The 15,401-nt window shown below is 47.7% G+C and overlaps 1 protein-coding gene across 1 annotated transcript; it reads left to right on the top strand.

The window, feature by feature from the left end:
• Positions 1-11,006: 11,006 nt before the first annotated feature.
• On the top strand, positions 11,007-13,128 carry IQCF1 (IQ motif containing F1). The gene is made up of 4 exons (XM_069472045.1): positions 11,007-11,057; positions 11,276-11,380; positions 11,499-11,561; positions 12,682-13,128. Exons 1-4 carry the CDS (start codon positions 11,007-11,009, stop codon positions 13,126-13,128), a joined length of 666 nt encoding a protein of 221 aa, XP_069328146.1.
• Positions 13,129-15,401: the final 2,273 nt, after the last annotated feature.

Genomic DNA, 15,401 nt, shown 5'->3' with positions numbered 1-15,401 from the left:
GCCCTCTGCAGCTTGAGGGCTTTTATCCTTTTCCAAAACCTGGGATGGAAACCTCAGCTGGCTGCTGGTCCCTGAGCATCCCACGTGAGCTCGTCAGCTCTGGGCTGGCAGGGGTCAGAAGCCGTGGCTGCCCAATGTGTGTACGGGCTGGGGCTGCGGTCTGACAGCTAAACTGAGGACAGCTGGCTGCACGTCACCTGACGTGACTCCCTCACCCAGGCCAGGCCAGGAAGCTGGAGCGGACAGACTGCCCCTGAGGTGCGGGGGTGGGATCTGGAGTAGGGGTGGGACCCTGCACTGGGGGGCTTAGGGTCATAGTTGGGAAGAGCTCTGCCTTTGGTCCAAATGACAGAGCAAGGCTGCATCGCCTGTCACAGCAAGGATGCTGCCTGGTAAACGTCTCCCAGGAATGTTTAGTGTCACTGATTTCACCAACCGGATAATTCATTCCTGCTGTGGGCGGATGTGGAGAGCTGGGCTGGAGGTGTAGAACAATGGGGTCCCCTCCTCTCAGGGGAAAAATGAGAAGGGGGTGTCCAGGGGAAGCCCTTAGCCCACTGGGCCCAGCAGCTGAGCCTCTGAAGGGGTGGCATAGTCTCCTGAGAGGAGAAAGCCACAGCCCACTGTCCTTCTGTGTTCATGAGGTTCCCCCACCCCCTCAGACGGACCTGTGCCTGCAGTTGTCCTCCTGGGGCCAGAGGGGCCAGGTTCAGACTGAGCCCCTGAAAATCCTGTTAAGGGTCAGAAGATGTCACTTGTATGTCCTGCCTCAAATTGAGCTCAACAATGGCATAAACATACCTCCCAAGTAACATTGCAAGCAACACAAAAAAGCCCCTGAACATGCGAACCCTTTCTCCTATTAGTCCATTCTCAGGGAATGAAAACCACCCTCGGAACTGAAAGGGAAACTCATTTCTCACGTAGCTTCTATCCTTCTCAACCTTGCTTTGCTGGGGCTTCCTTGCTGTAGTTGGATTCAGAGGTCCAGGCTTGGATCTGGCACTTCTATCACATTTGATTGGCCAAAGTCAGTGGCAAGCCAGCCCAGATGCAAGGGAAAGGGACTCCATCTCTTGATGGGGAAACTGCCAAGTCATATTGCTAAGGGTACAGAAACTGGGGACATTTCTGCCATGAATCCACCACCTATCCTACTGCCCAGTCCAGAACGTCACGCCCCCTGCCTCCTGCCAGAGCTGGGGTCTTCTTCCTCCTGAGCAGGCAGAGGATGTGGTTATGGCAACGTCAGACTCTGAGGGTCTAGCAGGAGTCAGGGATGGAACGAATAGACCCTAGCCTGCTGGCCACACAGGAGGGTGACATGACAGATGAGCAGCCAGTATTCACTCTTCCCTCCTGGGAATGGGCCTAGGCGTAAGGTCTCTGACGTGGTCTCACCACCACTGCCGCCCTGTGGGAATTGCTCATCAATCCTGACTTCAAAAGGAAAACTAGACATCAGGGAGGTGAAGGCAATAAGGCTGCTAACCCACCTTCCCAGGATGGGCCTGGGGCCTGCACCCTGGGTGTCATCTTGCAGCCCTGAGATGCACCCTCTGATAGACTAGCAAGGGTTGAGGCCTGCCAGGTATTCATTTCCATTTCCTTCTGGAAATGGAACAATTTCTCTTAGAAAACAATCCCTTCCCTCTTGTAGTATATCCATCCATCCATCCATTCATCCATCTGTTCAACAAAACTTTATTACAGTTCCAGTAATCCCCCAGCTCCTGTTCTAGGCCATGAGGATACAGAAACGGACAGGAGAGTTCCTGCATTCAAGAAGCTTATCCTCTCTGGAGGCCATAAAACACGTAAACAAGCAGGCCAGGTGCGGTGGCTCACGCCTGTAATCCTAGCACTCTGGGAGGCAGAGGCGGGAGGATCACTTGAGGCCAGGAGTTTTAGACCAGCCTGAGCAAGAGTGAGACCCCATCTCTACAAAAAAAAAAAAAGAAAAAATTAGCCAGGCCTGGTGGCCGCACCTGTAGTCCCCGCTAATCTGGAGGCTGAGGCAGGAGGATTGCCTGAGCCCAGGAGTTGGAAGCTTCAGTGAGGTATGATGAGGCCACTGCACTCTAGCTGGGCAACAGAGTGAAACCGTCTCCAAAACCCCCAACCAACCAGCCAAACGTAAACAAGCACACATGTAATGTCAGTTTAGGTGATTGTTATGAAGAGATAAAGCAGAGTAAGAGGACAGAGACTGGGGTAAGCGGTCTGTAAGGTCTCTGGAGAAGTGACACTGAGTGAGACCCGAGTGATGGGAAGATCTGGAGGAAGAGCATCCCCAGACTTGGAACAGCTGTGCAAAGGCCCCAGGATGAGAGGAGCAGAGGGGTGGCTGCTCTGGCTGGTGCAGGTGGTGGAAAGGCAGGGAGTGAGCTGGAGAAGTCATAGGGCCAGTCCAGCAGGGGCCTCAGGGTCATGGGAAGGCCCTGGGATTTCATTCAAATGCAGTGGGAAGCCATGCGAGGGTTGAGAGCAGTGATTGGCTCTGGTTCGCATTAAAAAGAGAAACAACTCCCTGGCTGCTGTGTGGGGAGTTGTTTGGGGCAGGGGCTTGGGGGAAGAAGGGAGGCCAGCTAGGAAGAGCCAGCGGTAGCAGGTAAGAGACAAAGGTGGCGTGAGAGGATGGCAGCAGCAGTGGGGACGTGACACTGAGCAGGCGCTGTGTGCTTGGAGGTAGAGAGGGCCGGTCTTGCTGATGGGTGGGTTGTGGGATGTAAGAACAGTGGGCCGTGGTGATGTTTACTGAGATGAGAAAGCCCAGGTCGGGGAGAAGGATGGGAGGGGCGAGGGCTCCGTCAAGGACATGTCACTTTGCAGTATCTGGTAGACATGGGGAAGTTGAGCAGGCAGTGAGTCCGGTGCTGTTTGATAACACCTGGGAAGCCATGCGATTGTGGGGGCAGACCACCCCCATTCAGGGTGGGCGTGGGACCTTTCTCCAGCCTATTGCATTAGCAAATTCCTATAACTGTGGTGACTGCTTTGGGGGTGGGCACATGAATCTTATTAATCCAGCGGGAATCAGACTTGGGACTTCAATTTGGAGCTATTGAGAGGAGAAGTAGCTCTGTGAGGATGCAGTGGGAGCTGTGGGCAGCCATTCTGCCACCATGGTGGGGGGGATCGCTGGGAAAAGGGCAGGGAGAGCGTGAGAGTGAGAACGAGCCAGGGCAAGCTTGGACTAACGGGTTCAGCTCTACCTCTGCTGGCCAGTCCCCCTTTTGAGGCAATTTGAGTTTTCTCTCACTTGCTCCAGAATGGTTCTTGACTAATAGCAGACTAACACGTATGGACACAGTTTGAAGATGAGGTGAGGACGCAGGAAGGAGGGAGAGTGGAGTTGGTATGGGGACACATTTGAGGTGTCCCCACACCCTGAATAAGCCACATGGCATGCCAATGAATGAGCCTCTGAAAATCATTCTGTCCATTGACTTGTGCAAAAGTTACAGCTCTGAGATCCAGCAACCATACGGAAAGTCCCTGCGGCAGGCCTCTCACCAAATGGGGCAAACGTGGGTTCCCTTCCTGCTCCAGACCTGCACCTCCCACGGCGGGGCAGCACCGGGAAGGAGTGAGGGTAGGCACTCCTGGAGCAACTACCCCACTCACAGTCTTGGGGTGCTGGGGCCCAGCTGGGTCACGTGGGGTACTAGAATCTTCTTCAAAGATCCACTTTCCGGGGCCTCCTGACTGGAGAAGTGTATGGACAGAACCTCCGGGCAGAGGTGATAAGACAGGTGACAGCTGGTGCAGGGAGGGGCTGGCTGCCAGCTCTTCTCCACGTGTCTGCTCCCCTGCCCTGCCCTCCCCTGCTAATTCACCACATCCCTGCCTCAACTCTGTCCTCCCCGCCCCCACCTTTTCAGGGCTTGTGCATCTGGTTGCTGTCCAGTTCTCAGTGCTGAATTCCACCTTCCCCACTGAGAACCACTGGGGATCAGGTGAGGATCACTTTGGAGGCATGAAAGGGGCCATGGCGTTCCTCAAGGTGCAGAATCCACCAAGTGAACCCCTGGGTCCTGCAGGGCAGGCAGCTGTGCTAGGGTCTGCATATGAGGGTCACTTCTCTGGGGGTGGGGGTGGAGCTGCCACAGAAGAAATGCCCAAGGCAGAGGCCAGTGGGAGGGGCCGCCTTAGCACAGCCCACTCCCAGGAGACCCGCTCACCCCCTCTGCAGGCCGTGGGCTGGGAGCACATGCAGAGGGCCGATCACATTGGGTCCCTCGCCGACCTGCTTTCTTCTCTCCTTTCCACCCCTCCCTGAAGGACCTCCCTACTGAGGACCTCTGGGGGGACTCTGGCAGAGGAGGGGAGAATGGTGGAGGTGGTGTGGGAGGATGGGTAGAGGCCCTGGAATGCTGGTGCTTCTGCACCCAGGGGTCACCCAGTGGGCCCGAGGGTGCTTGCATGTTGCTCCTGTGCTGTGTCCCTTAGCCCAGCCTCCAGGAGGCTCCCGCACCATGCTCCCCACCAGGTGCCTCACCCAGCACACCCCCAAAACCCTCCTTGGATGGTGTCACCCCTCTGCTCTTCAGCCCCTGTGGTGGCTTCTCCCTGCCCACTGGCTGGAGTCTGAGCTGGTCCTGGTGGCTCTGAAGGCCCCAGTTTCATCATGTCCGCCAGTGCCCCAGCCCTGGGCCTCTTCCCTGTCTGAATCTCCCTCCTTCCTGGGCTCCAGCCCTCTACTCACCCTAGACTCAGAATGTGGGATCTTTTCTGTGCTCTTGAAGTACAGGGACCTTCATTAATTTCTTTGCTCCTCAAATGCATAGGCCCAAATAAGAGGATCCTGATTGCTCTGAATTGTCTGTAAAATTTACATGAAATAAACTTGTTTGATGTGATTATGAAGCTTTCAAAATTTTAAAAATTATTGCATAGTAAAATTGACTTTTTTGGGGGGATGTGTAGTTCTGTAAATTATAAATTATAATACATGTATAGATTCATATAACCATCATCACAACCAAGATATAGATCAGTCTGTCACCCTAAGAAACTCCCTGTGGTTCCACTTTGTAGTCAAAACTTGCCCATTGCTAACCCTGCAGGGCACTGATCTGTCTTTTTGAGAATGTCACATAAATGGGATCATATAGCATGCAACATTTTGAGAGTGGTTTCTCTGACTCAGTATAGTGTCTTTGAGATTCATTCATATTGTTGCATTTTTTTTTTTTTTTTTGAGACAGAGTCTCGTTCTGTCACCTGGGCATGAGTGCCCGAGTGTCAGCCTAGCTCACAGCAACCTTTAATTCCTGGGCTCAAGTGATTCTCCTGCCTTAGCCTCCTGAGTAGCTGGGACTACAGGCATGCGCCATCACACCTGGCTAATTTTTTCTATTTTTAGTGGAGACAGGGTCTCCCTCTTGCTCAGGCTAGTCTCAAACTCCTGACCTCAAGCGATCCTCCCATCCCAGTCTCCCAGAGTGCTAGGATTACAGGCATGAGCCATCATGTCCAGCCTGCATTCCTATTACTGAGTAGTACTCTATTGTATGGATGGACCCCAGTTTGTAATCACTCATATTGTGATGAATACTTGAGTTGTTTCTAAATTTTGGTGATTACGAATAGAACAGTATAAACATAAATTTTCACTTCTCTAGGGTAAATATCAAGGAGCTAGATTTTTGGTTCATACATGTAACTTTACAAGAAATTGCCAAACTATTTTCTGGAGTAGCTGTACCATTTTTTATCCCCACCAGCAATTTATGACAGTGCTAGTTGCTCCACATCCTTTATAGCACTTGTTATTGTCAGTGTTTTAAATTTTAGCTATTTTAATAACTACGTAGTGATATCTCATTTTAGTTTTAATTTGTTGTTTCCTGGTGGATAATCATGTTGGGTATCTTTTCATGTGGCTATTTTCCATCTATATATTTTCTTTGGTGAAGTATCTGTTCACATCTTTTGCTCATTTTATTTTTTTTTTTTATTTTTTTATCTATTTTTTTTTTTTTGAGACAGAGTCTCACTCTGTTGCCCGGGCTAGAGTGAGTGCCATGGCGTCAGCCTAGCTCACAGCAACCTCAAACTCCTGGGCTTAAGCGATCCTACTGCCTCAGCCTCCCGAGTGGCTGGGACTACAGACATGTGCCACCATGCCCGGCTAATTTTTTTTTGTATATATATATATATTTTAGTTGTCCATATAATTTCTTTCTATTTTTAGTAGAGACGGGGTCTCGCTCTTGCTCAGGCTGGTCTCGAACTCCTGATCTCGAACGACCCACCCGCCTCGGCCTCCCAGAGTGCTAGGATTACAGGCGTGAGCCACCGCGCCCGGCCGATCTTTTGCTCATTTTAATATTAGGTTTTTGGCCTTTTAAGAATGTCAAATAAATGGAATCATACAGTATATAACCTTTTGAGACTGGCTTCTGTTACTCAGCATACTGCTTCTGAGGTTGTACAAGTTGTTGTGTGTGTCAGTAGCCTGGTCCTTTTTTGCTGAGTTACATTCCATTGTATGAACGTATATCAGTTCTTGTTTATCCATTCACCCTTCAAAAGACATTTAGATTGTTTCCAGTTTTTTGGCTATTACAATTAAAGCTGCTGTGAACCTTCACGTACATATTTTTGTGTGAGCATAAGTTTTAATTTCACTAGGGCAAATACCCAGGAGTGGGATATCTGGGTCATATGATAACTGTATGTTTACCTTATAAGAAACTACCAGACCATTTTCCAGGGTGGCTATATTTTTCTCAGTCCAACCGGCAGTGTATGAGAGGTCCATTTACTCATCCTTCTTGCCAGCTTTTGGTGTTGTCAGGATTTTTTATTTTAGGAGTTCTAATAGGGGTATAGTGACATCTCATTGCTGTTTTAATTTGCATTTTTCCAATGGCTAATGATATTGACCATCTTTTCAGGCATTTACTTGCTATCCTTATATCCTCTTTGGTGAAGTGTTTGCTCAAGTGTTTTGCCCATTTTTAATTGGGTTGTTTATTTATTATTTAATTTTGAGAGTTTTTGATTTAGTCTTGAAAGGGGTCCTTTCTAGAATGTGATTTGCATATATTTTCTCCAATTCTGTGGCTTACTTTTCCATTTTGTTAACAGTGTCTTTCACTGAGCAAAAGTTTTATTTTATTTTATTTTACATTTTTTTCTCAGACCTTGCAGGGATGAAAAAGTTCTTAAATTTGAAGTCAAATTTATTATTTTTTTCTTTTGGAGTAATGCTCTTGGATCATATCTAAGAACTCTTTGCTTAGCCCAACATTAGGAAAGTATTCTCTTGTTTTCTTCTTCAAGTTTTCTGTTTTACCTTTAGAACTATGTTCCATTTTGAGTTAATTTTTTACAAGGTAGGAGGTTTAGGGTGAGGTTCCCGTCCACCCCACCTCTTTTTACAATTGTTCCAACGCCATTTTTTTTTAAAAAGAAAGACTATACTTTCTACATTAAATTTCCTTCACATCCTTCTTTAAAAAAAAGAGCAATTAGTCATATCTGTGGGGATCTATTTCTGGACTCTCTATTCTGATCCATTTGTGTTTCTAATCTTCACTAAAGCATATCATCTTGATTATTATAGCTACTATAGCTTTATAGTAAGTCTTAAAATTGAGTTATGTGACTGCTCCAACTTTTTTTCCAAAATTGTTTTGGCTATTCTAGTTCCTTTCCTTTTCTATATAAATTTCAGAATCAGCTTATCTATTCTAAAATTCTGCTGGGATTTTGATTCAAATGACATTTAATTCGTGGACCAATCTGAGGAACATTTAGTTATATTGAGTCTTCCAATCAATAAACATGATATATATTTCTGTTTATCTATGTCTTTTATTTTGCTCATCAGCATTTTATGGATTTTAGAATACATATTCTGCACATGTTTTATTAGATTTATATCAAAGTATTAAATTTTTTGGAGCTATTATAAATGATAGTGTTTACAATTTTGATTCTCAATCATTCATTACTAGTTTATAGACATATGATTAAATTTTGTATGTTAACCTTGTATCTTTTAATCTTGCTAAACTCACTAAGTTCTAGGGGCTTTTTGTAGATTCTTCGTAATTTTCTATATAGATAATCATCTGCAAATACACTTTTATTTCTTCTTTTTGAATTCATATGTATTTTATTCCTTTTTCCCGTCTTGTTTGTTGCACTGACTGAGACTTCCAATACAATGTTGAATGGGAGTGGTGAGAGTGAACTCATTGTCTTGTTCCCTATTCTAAGGACTAACATTTAGTTTTTCACCATTAAGAATTATTTAATCTGTTAGTTTTTTGTAGAAGTCCTGTTAAGAAAGTAATTAATACTTCACAATTCCTAGTTTGCTGAGTTTTTGTCATGTATTTATGTCGAATTTTGTCAAATTATTTTTGCAATCGATTGATATAATCGTGTGGGTTTTTTCTTTAATCTTCTTATACGATGGATTATATTGATTGATTTTTTTCAAGTTTCCCTCTGGTATTATTTCTCTTCTTCCTGAAGAACTTCTGTTAGCATTTCTTTAAGAGCAGGTCTGCTGGCAATGAATTCTCTTATTTTCTTCATTTGAGACTGTCTTTATATCACCATTATTTTGAAAAGATATTTTTGATGGATATAGAATTCTGGGTGACAGTTCTTCTCTTCAAGCATTTTAAAGATGTTGTTCCACTGTCTTCTAGGCTCCATGGTTTCTGATGAAAAATCCACAGTCATTTGAATCATTTTTTTATTATTTCAGAATATTACGGGGGTACAAGTGTTTAGGTTACATATATTACCTTTGCACCACCCGAGCCAGAGCTGCAAGTGTGTCCATCCCTGGACGGTGCACATTGCACCCACTAGGTGTGAATATACCCATCCCCTACTGCCCCCCATTTGAATTATTGTTTCCCTATAAGTTATCCATCATTTTTCTCTGGCTGCTTTTAAGATTTTTTTAATCTTTGGTTTTCAACAGCTTGTTTATTATGTATCTGGGTATGGTTTTCTTTGAATATATCTTTTTTGGTGTTTGCTGAGATTCTTAAATCTGTAAACTTATGGCTTTTACCAAATTTGGGAAGTTTTTAGTCATCATTTCTTCAAACAATTTTTCTGCACCAGTTTCTTTCTCCTGTCTTTTTGGGTCTCCAATAACACGAACATTAGACCTTTTGATATTGTTCCACAGTTCACTGAGGTTCTGTTTATTATTTTTTTCCAATCTTCTATTTCTCTGTGGTTCAGATTAGCTAATTTCTATGACTCTATATTCAAGTTCAGTGACTGATTTCTCCATCATCTACATTGTGTCAGTGAGCCTGTCAGTGAATTCTTTATTTTATATATTGTAATTTTATAGTTCTAAAGTTTCCATTTGGTTATTTTTGTTTTGTTTTGTTTTGATTTCTCTGCTAAGAACTCCTATTCTCCATTCATTTAAAAAGGGTTCACTTTTACCTCATGAATAGTGGTTATAATAACTGCTTTAAAGTCTTTAATACTTCTAACACCTGGCTTACTTGGCGATGGCATTGATTGATTGATTGTCTTTTTCCTTCAAAATTAATTGGATTTTCTTGGCTGTTCATATGTTGAATAATTTTGGATTGTATCCTGGACATTTAAAGTATTATGTCTCTGGAGAATGTTTAGTTTTTGTTTTAGCAGATAATCAAACCAATTAGGTTAAGGCCACAGGCTTTGCCTTGCTTTCTTGGGATGATGATTCCAGTATTAGATCAGTTTTCAAAGCCTTTTGTAAGCTCTTTGCATCTGCCCCGTGCATGTGCTATTTGGGGTTTAGTCTGGGACTTGGCAGTGGTTTACGTTGTAGTTTATTTTTCAACGGATGCTCAGGTGTGAGCCTGAGACTTGTGTTGGTTACACACAGAATTAGGGGATTCCTTTCCCTTTTCTTTCTAGGTTTTCCTCTTCCCAGTTCCTAAGGATGTGCTTGGTTCCTCTGGCCAGAAATATGGGCTTGTCTCAGAGTTTTAGACCCCCACACTGTTGTACGGTTCCATGTGACTAGAGCTGCCTTCAGGGTGAAGTGGCAAGAGAAATGAGAGAGAAAATAATTTCTTTCAGACTGCAAGTGTCCCTTTGTACATTTCCTCTAGCCAGGGAGATGGTTTTTCAGGTGTCCATAGCACCGCCACCGTGGCAGTGCAGCTCTGTGACTGGGCCTGGCCTTTTCCCTAGGTCCCCCCACACCGGCCTCTCCCACATTCACCCTGCACATTCCCAGTGCACTCCTCGGTGATCCTGGGGCTGTGACTCTGGGGGGCCCGGAGCCTCACGGTGTCAGGTGGCTCTTCAGAGGCCAGGATCAGGCAGAGAGGGGGCCCTGCCCGTGCACCTCATCCATTCAACTGTGGCCTCAAGGCCCTGAGGGGGACAGAGGTAGGCAAGAGAGCACTTAGCACATCCGAGCCTGAAATGGGGCCCCGGCTGGCCCTGGGGGGCTCGTGGGGTTCCTTGGGCAGCATGTGGGTGGGTTCGACACGAGTCAGCAATTCAGCTCTTCTCCCCACAGGTCATCGTTGGTAACAGTTGGGTGAACGCACTTTTCTCCCCTCTGTGTTCATTTACACGTGTCTAATTATGTTCCCACACAGTTTTGTTCACATAAATGGGGTCATAATAATGATCTGCAGTTTTTTACTTTATAAATACATCTTAGATATGCTTCCTCATCAGTAATATAGATCAAATTCATTATTTTTAAGTTATAGCATAAATGGACTATAAACCATTAAATCAGTCCCCTAGTAATGACTATTTAAGTTATTTCAATTAAATGTTATTACCAAAGACTGACTATTTAAATACAGCTTATATCAATGAGCCAGTATTTCTGGTGTCTTGCCTTTGAAGTCAGGGCTTTGGCCATTTCTGGCAGAAAAGACTGGGCAGCACTTTTGTCTTTTCCTTGGAGGGGGCTCAACTGTTAAAAGCCATCTGGCGCCTGAGTAATAGCTGCCCTTATGACATCAGCAGTGTCCCTCCTCCACTCCTGCTGTGCCATGGCTGAGGAACACAGGCCTGAGGGGATTCGAACCATCTACACCCAATCTGTGCGTGACCAATGGTGAGTAAGAAAGAGCTCCTATCTCTTTCATGGACACCAAGGGCACACCGGGCTTGTCAGAGGTGTCCCCATGGATCTCTCAGGATAAGGGGACCCCAGTCACTGAAGACTCTGAGGAGCCCTGGAAGCTGGGGATGTGTAGGTGACTGAATGAAGAGGGAGGGACAGCAGCCTCACTTGCCTTCCCTCTAATGCCGCCTGCAGGAGAGGCAGCAGAATGAAAGCAAAAATAACCCCTCCCCAAAAGATGAGCCTCAGAAGAAAGAGAAGCCGACCTCAGCACCACTAGCCCCAGAGGCGCTGACAGAGGTAGGAGGAGCCCTGACCTGGATGTCACTGAGCCTTGTGTCCTAGTGTCTTTTGCACAGTCCTGAGCTAAGAGCAGAAATAAACTCCTTGTTTGTCTTTTCCCCCATTTCCTTCTCAGGCTAAAACTCTGGCTGTGATTGAGAAACTGAAAGCAGAGCAGGCTAACAGGAAAGCCATGAAGGTATGACCGCCCAGACGACACAGGGCTGCGGCTGAGGGGGCTGTGTTTGTGGAGTGGAATGACCAAGACAGGGGAGGCTTGACTTAGTTAGAATTGTGTGTGTGAGTGAGAGAGAGAGAGAGCGAGAGAGAGAGAGGGAGAATGTTTGACCTTGTGCATGTATGTTTGCTTGTGAATTAAGATTTAAAGTATGAAAGTCGGGCCGGGCGCGGTGGCTCACGCCTGTAATCCTAGCACTCTGGGAGGCCGAGGTGGGCGGATCGTTTGAGCTCAGGAGTTCGAGACCAGCCTGAGCAAGAGCGAGACCCCATCTCTACTAAAAATAGAAAGAAATTATATGGACAGCTAAAAATATATATAGAAAAAATTAGCCGGGCATGGTGGTGCATGCCTGTAGTCCCAGCTACTCGGGAGGCTGAGACAGGAGGATCCCTTGAGCTCAGGAGTTTGAGGTTGCTGTGAGCTAGGCTGACGCCACGGCACTCACTCTAGCCTGGGCAACAGAGTGAGACTCTGTCTCAAAAAAAAAAAAAAAAAAAAAAAAAAAAAAAATAAAGTATGAAAGTCAAGGAAAGTGAAAATGGGGAAGAAACAAGAGAGGCCAACCTGTATGGGGTGGGGGAAATTTTGAATACTACGACATGACAGAGGGAGAGAGAAGGTTGTGCTGCAGTCAGGGGTGAGAGGGCAGGAGCAGCAAAGATGCCACTTCTCCAGCAGGTGGGAGGGGCCTGAAGGGAAGAGTCATGGATCCCAGGTAGGTGGTCGGGCCCAGGTGGAACATGGTAACCCTTTGAGCCCCAGATCACAGGGTTCTTCCCTTAGACTGGCCAACCAGGCCCATGCAAAACCAGGTGAGGGAGCTAGGGCAGATATACTCCCATTTTGCAGATGGGGACATTGAGACTCAGAGGTCAAGGTGAGGTGTCCATGTCCATTAATCTGCAGGTGGCAGAAGTGGGACACCCACCTCATCTCTTGGGTCCAGCTGTTACCCTGCTCAGTGTTCCTGAATTTCAGAAGGGACAATTGTTGATAGGGAATCAGGGCCTTTCCTGGCACACCTAGGGCTGAAGTGGGTGGAGAGCATTCTCTGAATGTCCCTCTTTTCTCTTCAAAGCCCCCAGAAAACGAGAAGAAGGTCTTTGACAAAGGTACAGCGGTCATAGCGATCCAGGCCTGGTGGCGGGGCACACTGGTACGTCGGGTGCTGCTGCACGCAGCCCTCAGGGCCTGGAGCATTCAGTGCTGGTGGCGGCTGATGCTGTCCAAGCTTCTGAAGAAGAGGCGGCGGGCGGTGCTAGAGGCCTTTTCACAGGAGGAGTGGGCAGCAGTCACACTGCAGTCCTGGGCCCGCATGTGGCGTGTCCGCCGGCGCTACTGCCAGGTGCTCAACGCTGTCCGCATCATCCAGGCCTACTGGAGGTGCCACTCCTGTGCTTCCCGGGGTCTCATCAAGGGCCAGTACAGAGTCACAACAAGCCAGCTGCAACTCCAGCTGGAGATCTTGCTGGGCTCTGGGCCTTGCACTGTGACGGAGTGTATTCCCCTCCCAATAAAGGACTGAAGTGGTCTTTTCCAGACATTCTCTGTTTGACAAGCTCCAGGAAGTCAGGGCAAATGATGGCAGATACTCGGCATCTCATATACCAGTTCTGAGGAATTGGCAGGATTCTGAGCCCCTTGTCCAGACTGAGCAGAGACTGCAATTGATTAGCTATGTCTGCCACAGGTAGGAAAGTTGGGAGTACAGATCTGCCGTTGGCCAACGCCAAGGAGCATCTTTCATGTTTGGCCTATGTAAATGGTGCGCTCTCCCCAAGACTGTGTATAATGGAAGCCTTTGGGAGGGTGGCCAAGACAATGGCAGCACATTCTCCAAGAATTCACCCTTCTGGGTCTAGTTGCTCAGAGCTTGTTCCCCCACCCCCATGACTGAGAGGAGCACGCCCACCCCAAGCTCTGTGAATCCTGTCTCCCTGCCTAGCTGGGGACTGTATCCTCATACTCAGCTTCTGAGTCAGAATCTTGAGCCCCTAACTGGAAGCTGTTAGAGAGCACGACCCAAGTTCTCACTCTCACCGCAGACACCATCCATTCCTTCCCCCAGCCCCTGGAAGCTAGGACTCGTTCTCCTCCAGACCCGCTCTGTGTGCGTGGCTCCTTAGGCAAGAGGGTGGGGGAGAAGCATTCCACTGCCAGTCCAGCCCCAGTGAGTGTCAGGCTATCACGGACCCAGGTGGGAGGAGGCATTAGTCTTGTGTCCCTCACCCTCTCCCCAGGCCCGGCCACTGCAGGGGCTGGGCGAGGCAGAGCTGGCTCCTCTAAACATCCCTTCCTGTGAAAGGCTGCCACCTGGGGCTGGGACTGGGTCCCAGGTGATGATCAAAGGCCAGTTTAGAGGTCAAGGCCTGAACCTCTGTTTGTGTGGACACTGCTGTCCTGTGGTTCCCTGCAGAAAGGGAGGAGTTTGGGATCTGGGTCATTCTTCACTGAGGCTGCAAGCTCAGAGGTCTGTGTCCAGCCATGCTCCATTGACTCTGCCCTGGTGAGCTGGTCCCTTGGCTTACAGAGGTTCGGCGATGCTGCCCAGATATCTCAGGCTCTAGCTGTCTGTCTTGCTCTTGGGCGTGGGCTCTGCATTTCCCGCTTTATCCTGATACATTCTGCCCCTGTGTCTCACTCAGGGCCTGGGTCTCTCACACCCACTCGGAAGCATTTCTGTCTTTCTCCTTACCTCCCTTTGTCTTGGGGTCAGTGTCTCAGGGCAAAGAGCTCTGTCCTAGGTCAGATCTCTGGCTCTGCTTCCCGCTGCTGTGTGGCCTCTCAGAACCCAGTTTTCTGAGCTGTGAGCTTGGGCTAATGATCTCCACTGTTCAGGGTGAATGTCAAGTACCATAAAAATTCAGCATCTTCAAAATGTCAAGTTCTACACCTTAAATATATGCAACTTTAATTTGTAAATTATACCTCAAGAAACCTAAAAAAAAAAAAAAAAAAAAAAATCAGCATCAGCAGCAAAACAAGGAAAGGGGTCACAGCCACAAACCTTAAATGCTGGTGGCCAAGGAAAAAGCAGCACTTTCTGAGGCCAACTGGGAAGGCCCAGCAGAGCCCGGGAGGTTTGCCTGTTGTTGTCAAGGTCCCCTGCTCTAGGCCCCTCAGTGGACAGGGCTGGGGACTACATGGTGTGTATATGCACAAGCAATACACATATCTAAGTTTACTTCTGTATCTAGATTGAAATCTACGAGTTCACACGGATACCTCCAATCCCAACCCCAAATCAGAGTTCTTTCTAGGTTGCTCCTTTCCGTATTTCTCACTCCTATTTCTGAGGTGCGACTCCTGGCTCCCATTATCCTCAATCAGTTTCTCACTTGATCTTTCCCGTGTGCAACTACCCTCCCGTGGCCGCGGCTGGCCTCTCCCGTACTCGGACACTGCCCCTGCTGTGCTTGAGCTCTGACACGCCACATGCGGGGCTCAGGACTGGCTCCCTCAGTCATCTCCTGACCCACGTCAATGCCCCTTACCCAGCTTGGCCCGATGTGGAATGCCAGGCTGTTCTGTGTGTGGACATCCTCCTCACTGCGCAAGTTCCGAGTTCCTCTGCTGCCAAGGCTGCTGTTCTCATCCCACTGGATATGATACCCATTACTGGTAAGACCTTGTGCCTGTGTGGACTCCTCCTCCCACTGCCAGGCCCGTGCTGGGCGTCCCTCCCATGCCAACGCTTCCTCCCCCTTGGGATCCTCACCTGGCTCTGGGCCGTGATGGCTCTTTCCCCGGCTGCACCTGCGTTGCACTGCCCAGCCTAATGCCTTTCAGGCTGAATGA

Source organism: Eulemur rufifrons, chromosome 7 (assembly GCF_041146395.1).
Source record: "Eulemur rufifrons isolate Redbay chromosome 7, OSU_ERuf_1, whole genome shotgun sequence".
In the NCBI taxonomy this organism is placed as follows: Eukaryota; Metazoa; Chordata; class Mammalia; order Primates; family Lemuridae; genus Eulemur; species Eulemur rufifrons.
This window is presented reverse-complemented; position numbering and strand designations above follow the sequence as displayed.

Coding starts and splice junctions, on each gene's coding strand:
- IQCF1 (XM_069472045.1), top strand. CDS start 11,007: ATGGCTGAGGAACACAGGCCTGAGGGGATTCGAACCATCTACACCCAA. Junction 11,058..11,275: donor GAACCATCTACACCCAATCT/GTGCGTGACCAA, acceptor TGCCGCCTGCAG/GAGAGGCAGCAGAATGAAAG. Junction 11,562..12,681: donor CTAACAGGAAAGCCATGAAG/GTATGACCGCCC, acceptor TTCTCTTCAAAG/CCCCCAGAAAACGAGAAGAA.